The sequence below is a fragment of the Pogona vitticeps genome, chromosome 5, assembly GCF_051106095.1.
Source record: "Pogona vitticeps strain Pit_001003342236 chromosome 5, PviZW2.1, whole genome shotgun sequence".
NCBI lineage: Eukaryota > Metazoa > Chordata > Lepidosauria > Squamata > Agamidae > Pogona > Pogona vitticeps.
The window spans coordinates 166,911,353-166,927,915 of NC_135787.1; the positions used below are offsets into that span (position 1 = coordinate 166,911,353).

Here is a 16,563-nt window from a genome sequence, read left to right on the forward strand (position 1 = left end):
TGCTAGATCTGTCTCCCACAGTGTCTGACCACCTCACCAATTTGAAAAACAAGAACTGTTAATCTCTGCAGATAGAATGAAGTGTAGTGTGAATTGAATTTTGATAAAATGAATACAAGACAGCCGAGTATACACCTTATTGAGTCCCAGGTGGCTATTAAGAGCAAGCTTCCTAACACTTATGTCAATATATACCTTCTCCACTGCTTTATTTAGAGCTTACTATGCTAAATCCTGCAAATAATCACAACGGACAGATGCATGTACAATAGATTTCAAAATGTACAATAGATTTCAAACAGTTTTATAAAGCAGGGTACTCAAGTTCTGTTATCATAGCTGGCTTCAACTATTCTAACGTTTTGCCTGATTTTACCAGCTAGAATATCTCTTATTTTGCTTTCTTAATTTTAAATGTTGAGTGAACTGTAAACCTGAGCTACCATGAGGCTGTGATCTAGTTCAGACACAATAAATCTTACGTTTCAAGGGAGCTGCAGTTTTCCAGTCCAGATGTTGCAGAAAACTGTGGTTTAAGAAATTAAGCCAACTCTGCTAGAATGAGACATGCATAGAGAAGGAGGGGGGAAAAGCAAGAGTCTATGGCTCATTCCCATACTAACAGTATCAGTACAGTGGCCAAGTAAAAAGAGGACAAGGTTCCTGCACCTTTAAAATTTATACTGAGGCTCTAAAATTTCAGCAGCTGGCTAACTGACTGGATAGGCATCTGGTTGCAGAGCCAGAGGTTGGGAGTTCAATTCCCCATTGTGCCTCCCAGGAAGCCAGGCTTTGTGGCTTTGGGCAAGCTCCACAGACCCCGGATGCCTTCAGAAGGAATGGTAAACCACTTCTGAATACTGTACTTTCTACCCAGAAAACCCTGAGAAGGGTCTCCTTAAGTCAAAATTGACTTGGGGGGAGCACACAATTATTGTTATTAATTATTTCATCAGGGACAGCTGCCATGATAATCTATATATGGCTAAAGGCCTGTTTCTACACAACTACTGTATTAAAGATGTAGATGCTGTCCTCTTTTCATCTGGTACTTAATTGTTCCTGAACTTGACTCTTCATCAGAAGATCCCCTCAATTCCCTGTAGTCAAGTCACTGAGGTGGAAGACCAGACAACCCTATTGCCTCATCCTAGGTCAATGTATCATGGTAACCTTGAGAAAGCCACCATCAAACACCCACTCAGCCAAGCAACTGACTGGTTGCTGTTGGATAAATGACTACTTCTCAGCTCAGACCACCTAACAGGTGAATTGTTGTGAAGAATGTGGACAGTGATAATCCCTGATGCCATCTTGAACTCCTTGGAGGAAAAATGGACTGCACATTTCATAATTACAAAGCAGGGCATCCGTTTCCAAGCCTGGAGTGATCCCACACATCACAAGTGCTGTGAGATAATCGCTAAGATTAACAACAGTTTCCATTTCCCCCCCTCCATTTTCTCCAGCTTTCCAGTGCAGATATCTGGAGCAAAGGGGGGGGGGCAAATGTGAAAGCAGCCGCCCTTCTCTCGGCACCTTTTTGCCAGCGGAGAAGCAGATCGCTTGTACAGTATTGGTTTTGCTTGCAGACCCTGGAGGGTCTGCCCTGGCCTCAAGAGAACCCGCCTCATCCGAAGCGGGGCGAGAGACTGTTCGACATGATGCCTCCCTTGCCATCCGCGCCCCACCCACCCCCAAACTGGCGCCAGGGCTACACAAGCATTAAATGTGGTTGTCAGTCAGCTATGAAGGAAAGGCGGCCGCGTGAAGCCAGCAACCGTTAAAAAAAAAAAAAAAAACAGTTCCAAGTCACAGCGAGCGCAACCGTTCGCTGCCCTCTCCCAAAGGGGAAGGAGGGGGCAGGGAGAAGCAAGGCTCACTCTGCGCAGACGCAAAAAACTCAGTTAACCTTGTGTAGAGAGCCACAGTAGACGCGAGAAATCGTATATGCACAGGGGTGTGGGATTGTCCACTAGTGAGGGGTAGTGGTTGCGAATCTATTGGAAGTATAGGAAAGCCGATGTCTTTTTTCAAACAATTTTTCCGAATGCTTCATTAATCGAATCCACAAAGTATTCGGAAATTTTTATCGCTCTTTTTTCCTGCAGGATTTTCAAACAATTAAAATAAAGGATCATTTCGCCCCAGTGGTACAGTCCTCCTGAATGGAACCAATCATAAAATAGGCTTAGTGACATATCATAAATTACTAGGTAGAATAAGGCGCTGCATGCTAAACGAGAGTTTAAAATGACGTCATCTCTGGCCCACGGGTGAGGAAGGGAGGACGGCGTTTATCGCCGCGGAGGGCCGGAAATTCGTTTCGTCGAGATTGAACGCCAGTCCAATCAATCGCTAGCCGGTGTTCTTTTTAACGGCATTTCAAGACAGCCAATGGACTGAAGCTGTCGGCGGAAAGGCTGAAAAGGGAAACCAATAGAAAGGCAGATAGGCTCAACATGTATCCAATCTCAGCTCGCGAATTGTAGAGCCTCTGCCAATAGGGACATAGTTAGCAGGAGGGTGGGAGGGGCCGGATCTTTAGTGTACTGTTGCTAGGAGAGGGGTGGGGAGCCTCCTTTTGCTGAAAGGGGAGCGTGTGCGACTATGCGGGGATTGGGAGCCGCTGTGGGTCCCTGCTCCCCTCCATCCGCCGTGTAACGCCTAATGGCCCTCCTGAGTGTTTCCAAGAAAGGCCTCCAGTATTTCTGCCCACTGCATTAGGGCTCGCGTTCTGTCTCTGAGACACAACTACACAACTCAAATTGTGTAGTAATTGAAAGAGACCCAGTAATTGTGGGTCTCTTTCCCGTCCCCTCTCACAAAAGCCCTCTTCCCATGGTGAGGAGATCTGCGAGCCATGGTGAAGCTGGTTGCCAAATGCATCGTGGCAGGTGAGTGCTTAAAACGGATCTTCCTTAGGAGCGTGGCCTTTCTTTACATATCCTTGCGGGGAGCGAGCCCGCCGGAGACCTCACAACTTGCTGTTGAAGACGGTGGCTGGCCGTGGTTCTTTGCTTCCAAATCTTGCCCCCAGAAATCAGTGAGAATTGCTTCTTGGCTCAGCATGGCAAGGATTGGGTAGGGCGTTCCATAAAATATGGAGCTAATCTGGTGACACGTAAAAACAAAAAAGCTAGGCGTTGCAATTTAAGCCAACTATGGACCTTCCAGTGCTAAACATAAATAACCAGGCTCGGAGCAGCACTCGTTTCCTCTTTCTCTGTCTCTAATTTTATCATATGAGCTGCAAATTTTAGTGGCTTGCCACTGTAGCTGTTACAAACGATCAGGATAGGCCGGTGATGGGTAAACCTAATCCGTAAATAATGTGCTTGTGACCAGAAATTGACCATAGTTTACTCAAGTCATTAAAAACATTTATTTTTTCAAGAGAGATCCCAGCTTTTGAGGCAAAGCTCTCCCTCCAAACAGATAAGCAAAAATAATGAGGAGAGGTGGGTGCTGGTTCAGATGTTATTGGTTTTATTCAGAAATGGACTGGTACTTAAAATGGCAAGTTTGCAAAGGTATTTTTTTAAAATTGGAACAGGTGTACAAGAAAAAATGAATTTCTGTTCAGCTACACAATTTCAAGAGTGTACTGGTTGAACAGCGTAGGCCTGTTTTGTAAGTGGTGTCAGCAATTTCTCAGTTGTGCCACTAACTACTGAAGAACCATATTCTGCAAGTGGAAGAGCAAGCCTCTTGAGGGGTTTCTCATACTCAGGAAAAGTGTGTTGCAACAGGGTATTGAGATCCAGCAAAGTGAAAACAGGTACTGTAAAAAGGAGCAATATAGGAATGACAGAACAAGCTGTAGCAGGGCACTGCCAGCGTATCCCAGTATGCACTGGTCATGGACAGAAGGGAGCAAATCAAGATTGTATCACTAGAACAGATTTATTTTCCATCCCCTGAAATTTGGCCTACGTCAGCTAGGTGCTTCAGTTGATTCAGAGAAGCCCCCAGTTTACATACAAAATCTGAAGATTATGACATGAGTTCTTCAGTTCTATGGAGAATCAAACCAATAAAATCCTAATATCAGCACCGCTGTCCAAAGAACACAAAGCATTTGTCTTCAAAGATAGTGGAGGGAGGGAGGTATCAGTGAATGTATTTGAAAGCCATTGTAATTCCATTTGCCATAATTAAACAAAACATGTACTTTTGCCACTGATGGGCAAAGTAATAGAAAAGTGTTGAAGGTGAAAAGCACACCATCCACCCTGAGACATTGGTTGTGGTGTTAAAACTCAAGAGTGAATTTAAGATTATGTTGATCTGATTGAAGGCACATCCTGCTTTCAAAATATATTTAGCAGAAACCATGGCTTTTATAATGTCACAGAGTCTGGGCAGATTCTCTTAACTGAGCAACATTATAAATCAACAGATGTGCCCTGTTTTGAATACCTATAAGAGATTATCTGTGTGAACTTGCTTAGCCCAATGGATGTAGTCTAGTATTGGACAATGACATTGTTGTTGTTTAGTCGTGTCCAACTCATCGTGACCCCATGGACCAGAGCACGCCAGGCCCTCCTGTCTTCAGATAGTGACTTAGGAAACCCAAGTTCAGATTTCCATCCATCTTTAAAACTCTGTGGCCTTGAGCTAGTCACAATCTCTCAGCCTAACCTACCTCTCTGGGCTGTTGGGAGAAGAAAATATAGAGGTGATAAGCCATGTATTATGCCTTTAGCTCATGGGAACAAATGGCTGGATAACAACCATGGTACATAAAATATCACAAATGCTAGAGATGATGTGAAAGGTGTTCTCTGCCTTCCATGCTGATATTTTAATTCTTGGAATAACAAGAGTACAGCTAGATGTCACAAAAGACTGAGTGCTATACTTTAGTAACTCTTGCTAAATCTCAACTTCTCATTTTGGAAGTTGAATCATACACAGTGCACCAGGCCCTCAAAGGTTCAGCCATAATCCAGAGATGTTTAGCATTTTTGCATATTTTTGGAATGGTTCCATAATTTTTGTACCTGAAAGGTATCACTCTGAATAACACAAAGTGACAGATTTATGAGAGGAGCAAATAGATTTTGAGTCTCACTGTGATAATCAACTTCCAATAAAGATAAAGATTGTACTCAGTTCGTGTACCCTCCCGCCACTAACCCAGTGTATCACTACTTGGGAGATGCTACCTGCCACAGGTACTTCATCCTTTAGACTGGTTGGAGTGTTACAGCAATGTCAAATCACAGGATATTGAGCCATGGTTCCTTTTGTTCCAAAACCACTCAACCAATAGAAACAAGATATCCGCAAGATGAAAATTAAGTTCTGACAATGAGGGAGACATTGCATTCCGATCCTCATGCTCTCCAAATGTCTTAGACTATAAGATGCATTGTGATGAGAACTGGAGTCCAACACATTTTGAGACACCAAGCTAGGAAAATCTGACCTGAACATGCTTTGTTGGCTTTATATTTGCCTTACAAAGAGATCATAAGTTTCCTGTATCCCTTCTTGGAGACAAAACAGATTGAATATCCTCTGATAATCTGAAGATTATCCTTAGATGATAGAATTCACTGTCAAGATTTTATACCTATCAGGGGCAGACTTGATAACAGGAGATACTCTCTCATAAGCACTGTTAGTGATACCATTATCTACAGATGATGTCAAGTACAAGAAGCTGATAGTATATTTGTAGTTTTCAGGGTGCCATTCTGCATTTTGAAAGCATGGGAAGTTGATCATAAACCCCAGGTTATATAGGAAAATTTCAGATATTTTGAAATGGTTAAATATTATAAGAATGCTGCTAATTAAAAAATTTATCTCCAGTGTTGGGGTGAACACCATTGCTCACAATAAGGCAAAGTCACACCAATCCTGAAATTGTAAAAGGAATTATTTAATTAGTGCCATTCTGCTCGTGGTAGTGATATCATTCCCCTGTGCCAGTAGAACTCAGCATATCATCAGTAGTCTGCAATGTCCATGTTGTAATGTTAAAGCCACATGAGCTGTTTTGTCATTAAAGAATTTATTTGCCGCAAAATGAGAACACATACGTATAGATACATAGCCTGTCATCCTGATATACTATTCACTCTGACTGGAGCATGGGTAAAATGCAGCATTGTTGCTTATGAGTTAACAACTGCGTACAACCCTACCAAGTGCTGCAACATATTTGCCTCTCAAAATTGTGAACATACAAGAATTTTGCCAGAATGAAAGACTCATAAAAGATGTTCGCAGGCTCAGCCTCAGTGGGCAAGCATGCAGTTTAATTATGCAGATGTGCAGGCAGAAATATCCCTATTCTCCCACACCAGGAAATTTGGATTTCAGATATAAGTCCAATAAACCTTTGGGGCTAGTCCACTAACATTGTAAGTGTAGTGGGTTTAAGGAAGGGAGTGTGGAATTGAGAACACCTCTCATTACATTCTTGCTGTTCCTGTTACATGTTTGGACAGCTTCCAGTGACAGAGTGATGTGATAGAAAATTTAAATGCTATCTAGCAGTGTGATATGATGAAGAAAGGATAGTTTTGGATTAAATTGCAATGGGGTACTTAAACAAGTCAGGCTGACTTGTGTTCAACCTCAACAAGTAGAGAGGAAATTCTACCATCCTTCCTGCCATCCTGCTCCTTAGACTTCCTCTTGACTGCTATTTGCAAAACAAAAGCTTACTTATTAATTGTAGTCATACAACTAACCCTAACTTTAGTTTGGCTGTGATTCTTTACAGAATTACAGAACTTTAATTTTAGAAAAATTTGAGTGAGGTTTGCGGTTTTTTTGTTCGTCTGTCTGTTTGCTTATATTGCAAGTTGTGTAACTCTGGAACATACATTTCTCAGGACCTAGGACCTGTAAACTAGAAATAAATTGCTTAGTTAATTTAGAACAAATCTCTTTTCCTGTCTTTTGTAATGCAGGTGATTCAGCAGTAGGGAAGAGTGCCTTGGTCCAGATGTTCTGCAATGATGGGGCTCATTTCCAGAAAAACTATACATTGGTGAGCTGTGTGGCCAAATGATGGGTATGAGGGGGGAGGAAGCAACATTATGTTTGCAAATTTGAAAGTTAGTCTTGTATAAAGGGACTGTGCAATCAATTGCAAGTATCTTGGACATACTGTATTTTGGACAACTTAATTAGAAAAGATCACCAGGTACCTTTATCTACATTAAGTTCATATCCTTACCCAGTTATTTTATATGCAGGAGCCTGTTACATTTTGTTTCTGCTACACACATGAAATAAGTAGAACACATATCCCACTCAGAAGCCATTTTAAAGGAAAATTGTGCAAATTATACTTCTGTATACTTTATCCATCTTGAAGCCAACTTTTTATACTATACAGTATTAGACTAGCATGAAAAGAAGGATGCACTAGTCTCTCTTCCAAAGATGGCTGACTAAATAAAGATATGAACCATATGCTAAAGAATCTAAAGCAAGTGTCCAGCTTATGTTAAAAATAAATTCTGTACAGAGTTTCTCTGTCTAATTTTGTTTTTCTTCTCTAGTCCTGAGCATCCACTTTTCAGATTGACTGAAATAAAGTTGTCATTTAGAAATATTTCAAGTTGACTCCAAGTTTTCTCTGACTTTTTCTCAATTTTTAAAATGTATTATTTATGCTGACTGGCAGACAACAGGAGTAGAACTTCTAGTGAAGGCAGTGCCAATTCCAGAAACTAGTGACACTGTGGTGAGTCCAACTATGTTGTTTTGAGCTTTTAGAAACACTTGTCTAGGATTTTTTGGTGGGAGGCTTTTCAGCTATTTACATTCTGTTGGATAAGACTCCATGTTTCTTTTTAAATACTTGTGAAATGTTAAGACTAGCCATGCAGAAACTAGGCATGATGCTTATTTTAAGCTAGTAACCATTGAAACTCTTACCACTCTGAAAAACATATGACTTTGTTAGAACCCCAGGTGCCATTTTGTATATGCGGTGATTTGATGTTGACATAGAAGTGGAATCTGGAAATTCATAAATCTGTGGACCATTTCAAGCCTGCAAAGATTCCCATGTCATCCCTGCCCCAGTACAGCTTTATTATATGTTAATATTAGCAGTTAAAATGCTGACAACAAAAATGTAGTCACCAGTTATTTTAGGAGTGGCCAGCAGGGGAACAGGATGATACAATATTTGTAGTTTAGATACGGTCTACCTGGGCTATGGAGTGTGTATCTTTTGAAGGCAACATTGTGAGCTCATGTCCAAAACTTTGTGGGAAACATATACAGTACATTGTGTGCTATAAGGTGAAACCTAAATCCAACTTTCATCTTAACTGGAACAGATCCACTGGATCAATGAAATGTACACCAAGTTGCCATTCATCCAGTGGCTGAAATCCAGAAATGAATCTCAACTAGAGTAAGGTAAAGGTTCCCCTTGACATTTAGTCCAGTCGTGTCCAACTCTAGGGGAAGTTGCTCATCCCCATCTCCAAGCCGTAGAGCCAGCGTTTGTCCATATATAGTTTCCATGGTCACATGGCTAGCACGACTAGACATGGAACCCCGTTACCTTCCCACCGTGGTGGTACCTATTTACATGCTTTCAAACTGCTAGATTGGCAGGATGACTCACAAAATCCCTGCTGATTCCATGGGCCTACTCTAGTTGTAATTTATTGGTGGATTTCAGCTACTGAGTCTAACTTTATTTGGGACTAACAGTTAGATATAGGCCTGAGTAGTTTCTGGGGGAGGGAGGGACTTGTTGCTCATTTTTTGTGATAGTTGCTAGAAGTCCAGTATTCAAAAGCTGTTTACCTTGAAAATTCTGTAGCTACACCAAATTTGTGCTTCTGCTTTCAGGAACTCTTCCTTTTTGACTCAGCAAGCAAAGAACTTTTCTCAGAGATGCTAGAGAAACTGGTAAATAGAATATAAAAGTCCTAATTCAGTTGGTGATCTGTGAAACCAACTTGAACTCCATATCCAAATTAAACTACAGTATATGTAAGAAAGGTTGATCTGGTTTTAATGCTTGAAGGCAGAGAGGGATCTAATCGTGAGATGGCTTAGGACATACGTAAGCCCCGCCCTCATGGACTTCCAGATGTCAAATACACAAATTTAAAATGAAAGCCTACAGAGATGCTTGTAAGATGTTCAGATATGAATAAAGCTAAAGTACATTGAGCTAAATTTGCCCACAGCTGTCTCTTCGGACCTTCTCATTCAACACACAGAATTGAAATTGGGTAGGGACAATGGGATGGGACTTAACATGAATCTTTACATCACCATGGTTAGAGCTAAAACAACTCTTTGCTTTTATGAGCAGTACAAAAATGCCTTCCCTTAAGGTAGTTTTAGATTTCTGCTATTTTATTTTGCAGTACAAATATGCATATGTCTGTTCAGAACAAAGTCCCAAAGAGTTCAGTGGGGCTTCCTCCCACAAGTATGTGTATATAGGATTGCTTTTTTTATTGTATACATTTTTGTTACATTATTTTGACACAGTAACATAAATGCCCAGACCACCTCTTTGTGAATGTGTTTATTCTTTATTGTGGTTAATTATTGCTAAGTTCTCTGGTAATACTACGGCTAAAATATACATTAAGAAATTTAGAAATATACAGAAATTTATATTTCTCTCTGAATGCCAGGAACATTTAAACGGGATGGATTATGTGGTCTTTTCTATTGGACACTTTCAGTTTAGCTTGGGTTTATATCTAGCACAATTATTTTCTTTCTTCACTATGAAGTCCCTGGATTTGCATCACATCTGTGTCAATTGAATTTCTAATATTTTCTTTTTACTATATAGTGGGAACAGCCGAATGCTGTATGTATTGTATACGATGTCACCAATGAGCAGTCTTTTGGTAACTGTGAAAAGTGGCTAGAGAAGGTGAGGGCCCAAGTCTCTGGAAGGCAAATTCCAGGTAGGGAATTATAAACTTACTAGTATATATGTTTTGTTTGATACCACTTACTCATGAGTTCTGGAAGATGGGCACATCTTAATTTGAAGTAGCTGGAATGGGCTTCCTTAATCAGTCAGCATCTGAAACGAACATGGGAGGCACATGTTCTAAATCAGTCGTTCTCGACCTTTGATTCTTCAGTTCCAAGAATCCCTTTTTATGAGCCACATTTTCTGGGGCTTTTTGAGGATGAAGTCCAAAATGACTAGAGGAGCAAAGATTAAGAACCACTGTTCTAAATCAGTGGTTCTTAACCTGGGCAATATCACTCCCCAGGGGGCGATTTCGTTTTCAGGGGGGTGATGGAACGAAAAGGGGCGACAGGGAGCAAAGGAACAGAAGGGCGGGCAATAGGGGGCGATGGAGCTGACATGCCACCGCCGCCATTGAGAAGTTATTGCCCCCCTCCCTGTGGCAGCATTGTGCTGCCATGGTGGGGAGGGGGGGATGATGATAACTTCCTCAATGGCTCAAGGGGGCATTTCTTTCAAAAAGGTTAAGAACCACTGTTCTAAATGACTCCCTTGTGATCTTTCCATCCATTAAGTTGTCAAACCATTTATTTTCCCCATCCTTTTTAGTGTTTACTTTTAATAATTTGATATTTCTGTTGCTCTTCCTTTTGTTTTTTGTAGGTGTGCTGGTGGGCAATAAGACAGATTTAATTGAGAGGCGAGTTGTGGAGCAAAAACAAGCACAAGGATGGGCAGAAAGCAATGGCTTGGGATACTGTGAGATTTCAGTTGTGAGTGCCTTTATGTAATTGGGTGTAGGCAAAGAACTATGTTCATTTTCCTACTGAAGAGACACTGAAGTTTCTTGTTATCTTAAGATGCTTGTGTTATTTCTAGCAATAGTTGAAGTATTTAAGAAAGAGCTTTTCCTCCCCACTTCCTCATATGTCATTTTTCTCTTTACAGAAGGAGATGGAAAACTATGAAGCTCCTTTTAATATTGTGGCAAATTCCTTCCATCAGCTATACAAAGAGAAGGTGGAAGCTTTTCATGCACTGGTATGAGGTGCATTAAATTGTAGCTTGCTTTTTTACTTTAACCTTGTAAATACTTGAATGTTTAGATTCCCAGAATGAAATATGAGGACGTAAACCTTTGGCTTTTGTTATCTTTTCATAACTTGCTTTCTGTTAATTCTGAGACAAACTTATTTTTTTTCTTCAAGCATCATTTCAAGCTTCAGCTGTTTATTGCCTGTCCCATGTTTTTAAAAGGGGTGTGGGATTTTGTTATGGTTTTGTGTAATTCCAGCTGCTCAGATATTGTGAAAGCAAGCATAAATGCAAACTGTGAGAAATTTCCAAAGGAAAAAATAATTTAGAAAATTAATAGACAACATACCATAGTCTCTTAATCCTGAAACAACTCAGCCGTCCTGGTAGAACCAAACAGTCAAGAACAGATAAGATTAAATACTCTTTCAGAAAGAGCTGAAACTGTGAGACACAAAATAGGACCTTTATACTCTGGTTTCTCTTCAGACCTTTATGTCCTGATGACGGTGACTGACATTTTGGAGGAAGGTTTATTGGTTTATCATAGCTTGCAACTTTGCTGCATTACTGCAAAACTAATCTCTATTCCTGACATCCTGAGGGCACTTTGATTTGGCCCATTCTCTGCCTTTTGGATGTTGTTCAGTGCCAAAGGCCTTTCTTTCAACCTTCTATAACTTGAGAAGGCACTGCCCTCTGCTGGGACACAGATTATTAAAGGAGGTGATATGGGGTAGGGAACAATTGCCTTCAGTGGTTTCCCACAACATACTCTTTGGCACCATATTGAAGTGGGGGAAAATCCCTTGCAGTTTATAAAGTTGTTCTTGTTAAACAACTTGTTCCTGTGTTACAAGTGCTTGTCACATTGTGCTGTTGTAACTCATGGATTTTTGACATCGTCATAATGATGTATAAAGAATTAATCTTGTGGGAATGATATATAGGATATAGTTGAGAAATTATGCTGGAAAGAGTTGTCATAACATATTTATTTATTCTGATCTTTATTCTTCTTTATCTCAAGGGCTCAGGGCAGGTCATAACATGCTGCAGATAAAATGAAGTCTAAAAATATCACATTATAAAACCTACATGGCTCCAACAATATTAATATATCCCAACATATGGAGAGTTTAGTACACTTACTAGAAGCCAATCCAAATAAAGGAGACTTATGAATTTCAGTGTAACATTTATAAATGTTAACAAAATATAAGAAGGATGAATCTAATAAAAGCAATACTTGAGCAATCTGAGCAGTGACATGGGGTACAGCTTACCAAGAGTTTTGGCACATATCCAATCCATTATGTTCTTTCAAGGACCCTTTCATTTCAGTGCCGCTTATGCAAGGGATCTTCCAAGTGAATCATATGCAGCTTTATACTGGCAAAAGCAACAATCTGTTGATTGAAGCTCCATTTAGTACCAGCTTATATTTACTGAAAAAGGACTCTTCAGCAACTTGTGTAGAGCCCACTCTTTAAAGCAGAAGACTACGAAGTAAACTTGTTTCGCACAAGATATATAAAGACGATAGTGCTTGGGCAGATCTGTAATGCTTGGGCAGATCTGAATTATGATTATATGATGGAGTCAGACCTGCCATCCATCTCTATTCTGCTGGATTTTACCCCTTCTTTGACATAGATGGCAACCCCACCTCCAACACGCCCTCCCTATCCCTCCTATAACGTTTATACTAGGCCGGGATTGTGTTATCCCACTGGTTCTCCAAATTCCACCAGGTTTCTGTTATGGCTACTATATCAATGTTATCCCTAGCCACCAAATGTTCCAGCTGTCCCAGTTTTGCTCAGACGCTTTGGGTATTTGCATAAAATTGCCTACGTATAGAATACAAACTAAGGAAGGTGTGTTCTGCTTTGGCCCCAAATATCACTCTGCTTTGGTTCTGAATACAATTCTCCACTCTCAACCCCATCACTACTGGGCAAAATTCCAAAGTATCTGTGATGGACAGTCCAGATGTCATGCCTGTCCATCACGTTAGAACGCTGATACGGGAGCCAATGATAGGACAGGAGGGTGGAACCAAAGAGGGAAAAAAGGGAGGGACAGTTGGAATCAGTTAACGTGGACAGTTAGGAAAAGTTAAGACAGGGGAAGAGTTAGCGAGAAGAAGGATAGGGATATATAGAAGGATAGATAGGATTTAAAACAGAATACTTGGAAAGTTAATGTATGAGAGAACTGAAAGAAGTGAAAGTTAAAAGAATTAAATAAACAGTTACACCATGCTTGAAAGCAAATATAAACGAACCAACATATGTGTAAAGCAAAAGAAGTTTAATAAATTCCAACTACAATACCATCCATGATTTTCTTTGTGTGTTCCACCTGTTAATCTCTAAATAAACATTGTTATATTTTACATCAGTGGTTCTGTCTTCATCATTGGTAATTGAGGAAGTAATCCTCTGGTAGCAGCGGAATTAGGGAGAAAAGGAACAGTCATACCCGAAGGCAAATCTGTCTGTTAGGGAAAACAAACAGAGGAGCTGCGTGTTGTGACAGCGTCATCTACTGGTCTATCACATATACAGTCACAGATACCACAAACTAAAGTTTTACTAGTCTGTGATATTTTTACTGTATATGTGATAGACAAGTAGATACTGCTTTGGACAATTTACAGCAATTATGTTAAAATGCAAATACTAAAATCCCCATTAAAGCCAACAGTCTTAGTAAGCTTGATATCAAGATCTGCAAACGCTTGGTCAAACAATGCTTGGTCAATTAGGTTAGTTTCTAATGCATTAGAACATCTTCTGGGTTGGTGCCAGTTATGCTGGAGTTGCAACACTGCAGAAACAGAGACAGTTTGTTGCTTCTGTCATCTTATTCTTTCTTTCATTCTGTCATCTTATTCATTCATTCAGCTTATATACCGTTTAAGAAATTACACATACATTATACAGTAATACAGGCAGTAGGCTATTGGTTTGTAGTTGTGGTTACCAAACCAACATTTTGAAGTTGGTCATTCTGTTTATTTGCTGTTTCTGATCTTCTGATATTTTGCAATGGTTGCTGTGGGAAAATGATTGAAGCTTGTCTTTTTCCCTATTTTTTTCTGGAAAAGTGGCATGTAAAAGTGAGGTCAAGATGTCTTCCTTGCATGCTAACCTCAGAGTGTTGCAGCCTAGTCCAGACTTCACTGAGATTGGTGCAATTTAGTGTTGACATGCACTGGCTATTCTTGTTCTGATTAGTTAGGGTTTTCTCTTTCATCCCACTCTTGAAAGGCAGTTAAGCTCAGCATCATGAGATCTACACATCATGGATCTCTTTCCTTAGAGCTTGTTCTTCCCTTCTTCAAAAAGAAACAAGATCACCCTTTTCCTTGATCTTTGAGAACACATAAAAATCACCCAGTGTTAATATGGTGAATGTGACAGACTCTGTGTGTCAAGCACAGGTTGGGGAAAGGGTCAGTTTCATGAATCTCCCTCAAGCCATGCAAATATGAAAAGAAACAATATGGTGCCTGTGAAAAGCTATTTAAGGTAAGTGTAAAAAAGCTGCCCACCAACCCAAATAATAGCACTAAAAGGAAACTCTCTGGGCTGCCACAAGCTTCAGACTCACAAAAACCAGGAAATGACTAGATGGAAATAGCAATGAAAAGGCAATATGCAGGAAGAAGTACTGCTTTTGGTTTGTGTACACAAATGCACAAGAGGTTTCTATAATAGTTTCCAGACATCCCTCTTAGTGTCTTGCATAATGTTATATAATTTTTAAAATTATAGTATTCCTCTGTCTGCCTTAGCCTCAAAATATCAAATAATCTGTTCCCCTGTATCCAGCACTTCGTACATTTATTTTTAGCTGTGTAAAGTAAATGCAAAACAACATCATTCTGACTGTGTAGTGCTTTGGGCCCAAAAGTATTAGAAACAGGAACTGAACAGTGGTATAAATTAATGCTGTTTTGAATGCAAAATCAATACTAATAGCCCCAAAGTGAATAACATAGGACTGGAATCCTCATCAATGGAGATCAAATTCGGTGCTCTTTGTGTAACTGCTTACTGTGATGGCTGTTGAAGTACAATATGAATTAATTGGGCATTTGAATCCAGTATAATTTAGTTTCATCAAAACTAATGCTATGAAACAGGTTTAAATACAAACACTGTAATTAAGAATAAACTTTCAGCGCTGTAGTGAATGGATCGACTTACTTTGCAAAGATTCAGAGTTGGTTTACAAAATGGATACTCTTTTTTTGTTTTTGCCTGTTGCAGCTGCTCCCTGCTCTTGGCAAAAGGTCATCTGACTTGCTAACTGTGAACAGAATCTGCAGTTCTATAGAAAATGATCTCAAAATTACTCTGTTCAGATTGAGCAGTAGTGTAACCAACCACAGATCATTCTCTGTGATTTTTTCATATGAGCAAGATGTAATTAAACCAGATTCCATTTTGAGGCTTCAGATTGATAGCTTTACCCTACCACCTCCACACTACTCCTTTTAATATTTGAATCTATGTAGGCTCCTGGGTATCCTTAAAACCTCAGAAAGTAAGTGATATAGTGTTTGAGATACACAGCAGTCTCTCCAACCCATCCCCTGTATTAAATCAAGGAAGATGCATCTGGCAAGCAAGCAGTGTTATGGGGTCATGAAGAGTCGGACATGACTAAACAACAACAAAGACAATACAATTAAAGAATATTTGAGCAACATATTTATTCAGGAAAATAAAAGGTTTGCACATTTCAAAACATATGAAATAGTGCTCTGTCTATTACTTTCATTTTGGCTTCTGTGAAACAGCACAGATCTAGGAAACATATTGGAATTGCAAAGAACATAGAGTTGCCTGCATATGGGACAACTAAAATTACTGGATAATGCAAATCAAGTGCCTCTACAGGAAGAGAATAACAATCCTGGACACACAAAATATAAGTGTCACAGCCAGAATATATATCAGCATTCACTTCTTTTCTCATTAATATTTGGCAGGAACATGAAATACCTTAGCTGTTGACCCAGCTGAAAGCTTTTCGCTAAAAGAGTGAAAAAAGATTCTAAAAGGATTGCGTCAGTGTAGGTCAGGACTATATTTACTATATCAGGTTTCACTTGTCACTCACATTCAGATACTACCCAATAATTTGTGGCAAAATCAGTACAGATGGAACCAAGGAAAATTGCATATATGACTGTCAGTTTTATGTACATCTCTTGAACATTCCATGCTCTCAGTTGGTATTCTCTATGGAAATAGCATATCTAAGAGAGCAAATGACTTAGATCTCACTTGCCTTGATCATCATCTGTGGAGTTCAGCCCTAGCATTCATCTCTAGTAGAACTTGAACTTTGGAACAAGGCAGGGCAATAGAATTAAAAACACTTGTGAGATATACAGAACGTAGTAAATGGCTATTGCACGTGTACATGTGTACATTAATATGATATTTTATATTGTCTTTTAAAATGTTTTTAAGTTTTAATGTTGTACGCCGCCCAGAAGCCACTGGTAATGGTGTGGCTAAAAATATTGTAAATAAATAAATAAATGTGTTACATGGTCTACT

General features: G+C 39.7%; 1 protein-coding gene across 3 annotated transcripts; it reads left to right on the top strand.

Annotated features, from left to right (window-relative positions):
- Positions 1 to 2,511: 2,511 nt before the first annotated feature.
- On the top strand, positions 2,512 to 13,379 carry IFT27 (intraflagellar transport 27). Of its 3 annotated transcripts, XM_020787744.3 has the most exons (8): positions 2,512 to 2,897; positions 6,936 to 7,015; positions 7,658 to 7,717; positions 8,845 to 8,904; positions 9,812 to 9,929; positions 10,607 to 10,716; positions 10,892 to 10,984; positions 12,009 to 13,379. In XM_020787744.3, exons 1-8 carry the CDS (start codon positions 2,864 to 2,866, stop codon positions 12,039 to 12,041), a joined length of 588 nt encoding a protein of 195 aa, XP_020643403.3. In that variant the 5' UTR covers positions 2,512 to 2,863; the 3' UTR covers positions 12,042 to 13,379. The 3 variants fall into 3 exon arrangements, with proteins under 3 accessions (XP_020643403.3, XP_072856164.2, XP_078232310.1); XM_073000063.2 differs by lacking the exon at positions 8,845 to 8,904; XM_078376184.1 differs by lacking the exons at positions 8,845 to 8,904; positions 12,009 to 13,379 and having other exon boundaries at positions 10,892 to 11,609.
- The last annotated feature ends 3,184 nt before the right edge of the window (positions 13,380 to 16,563 follow it).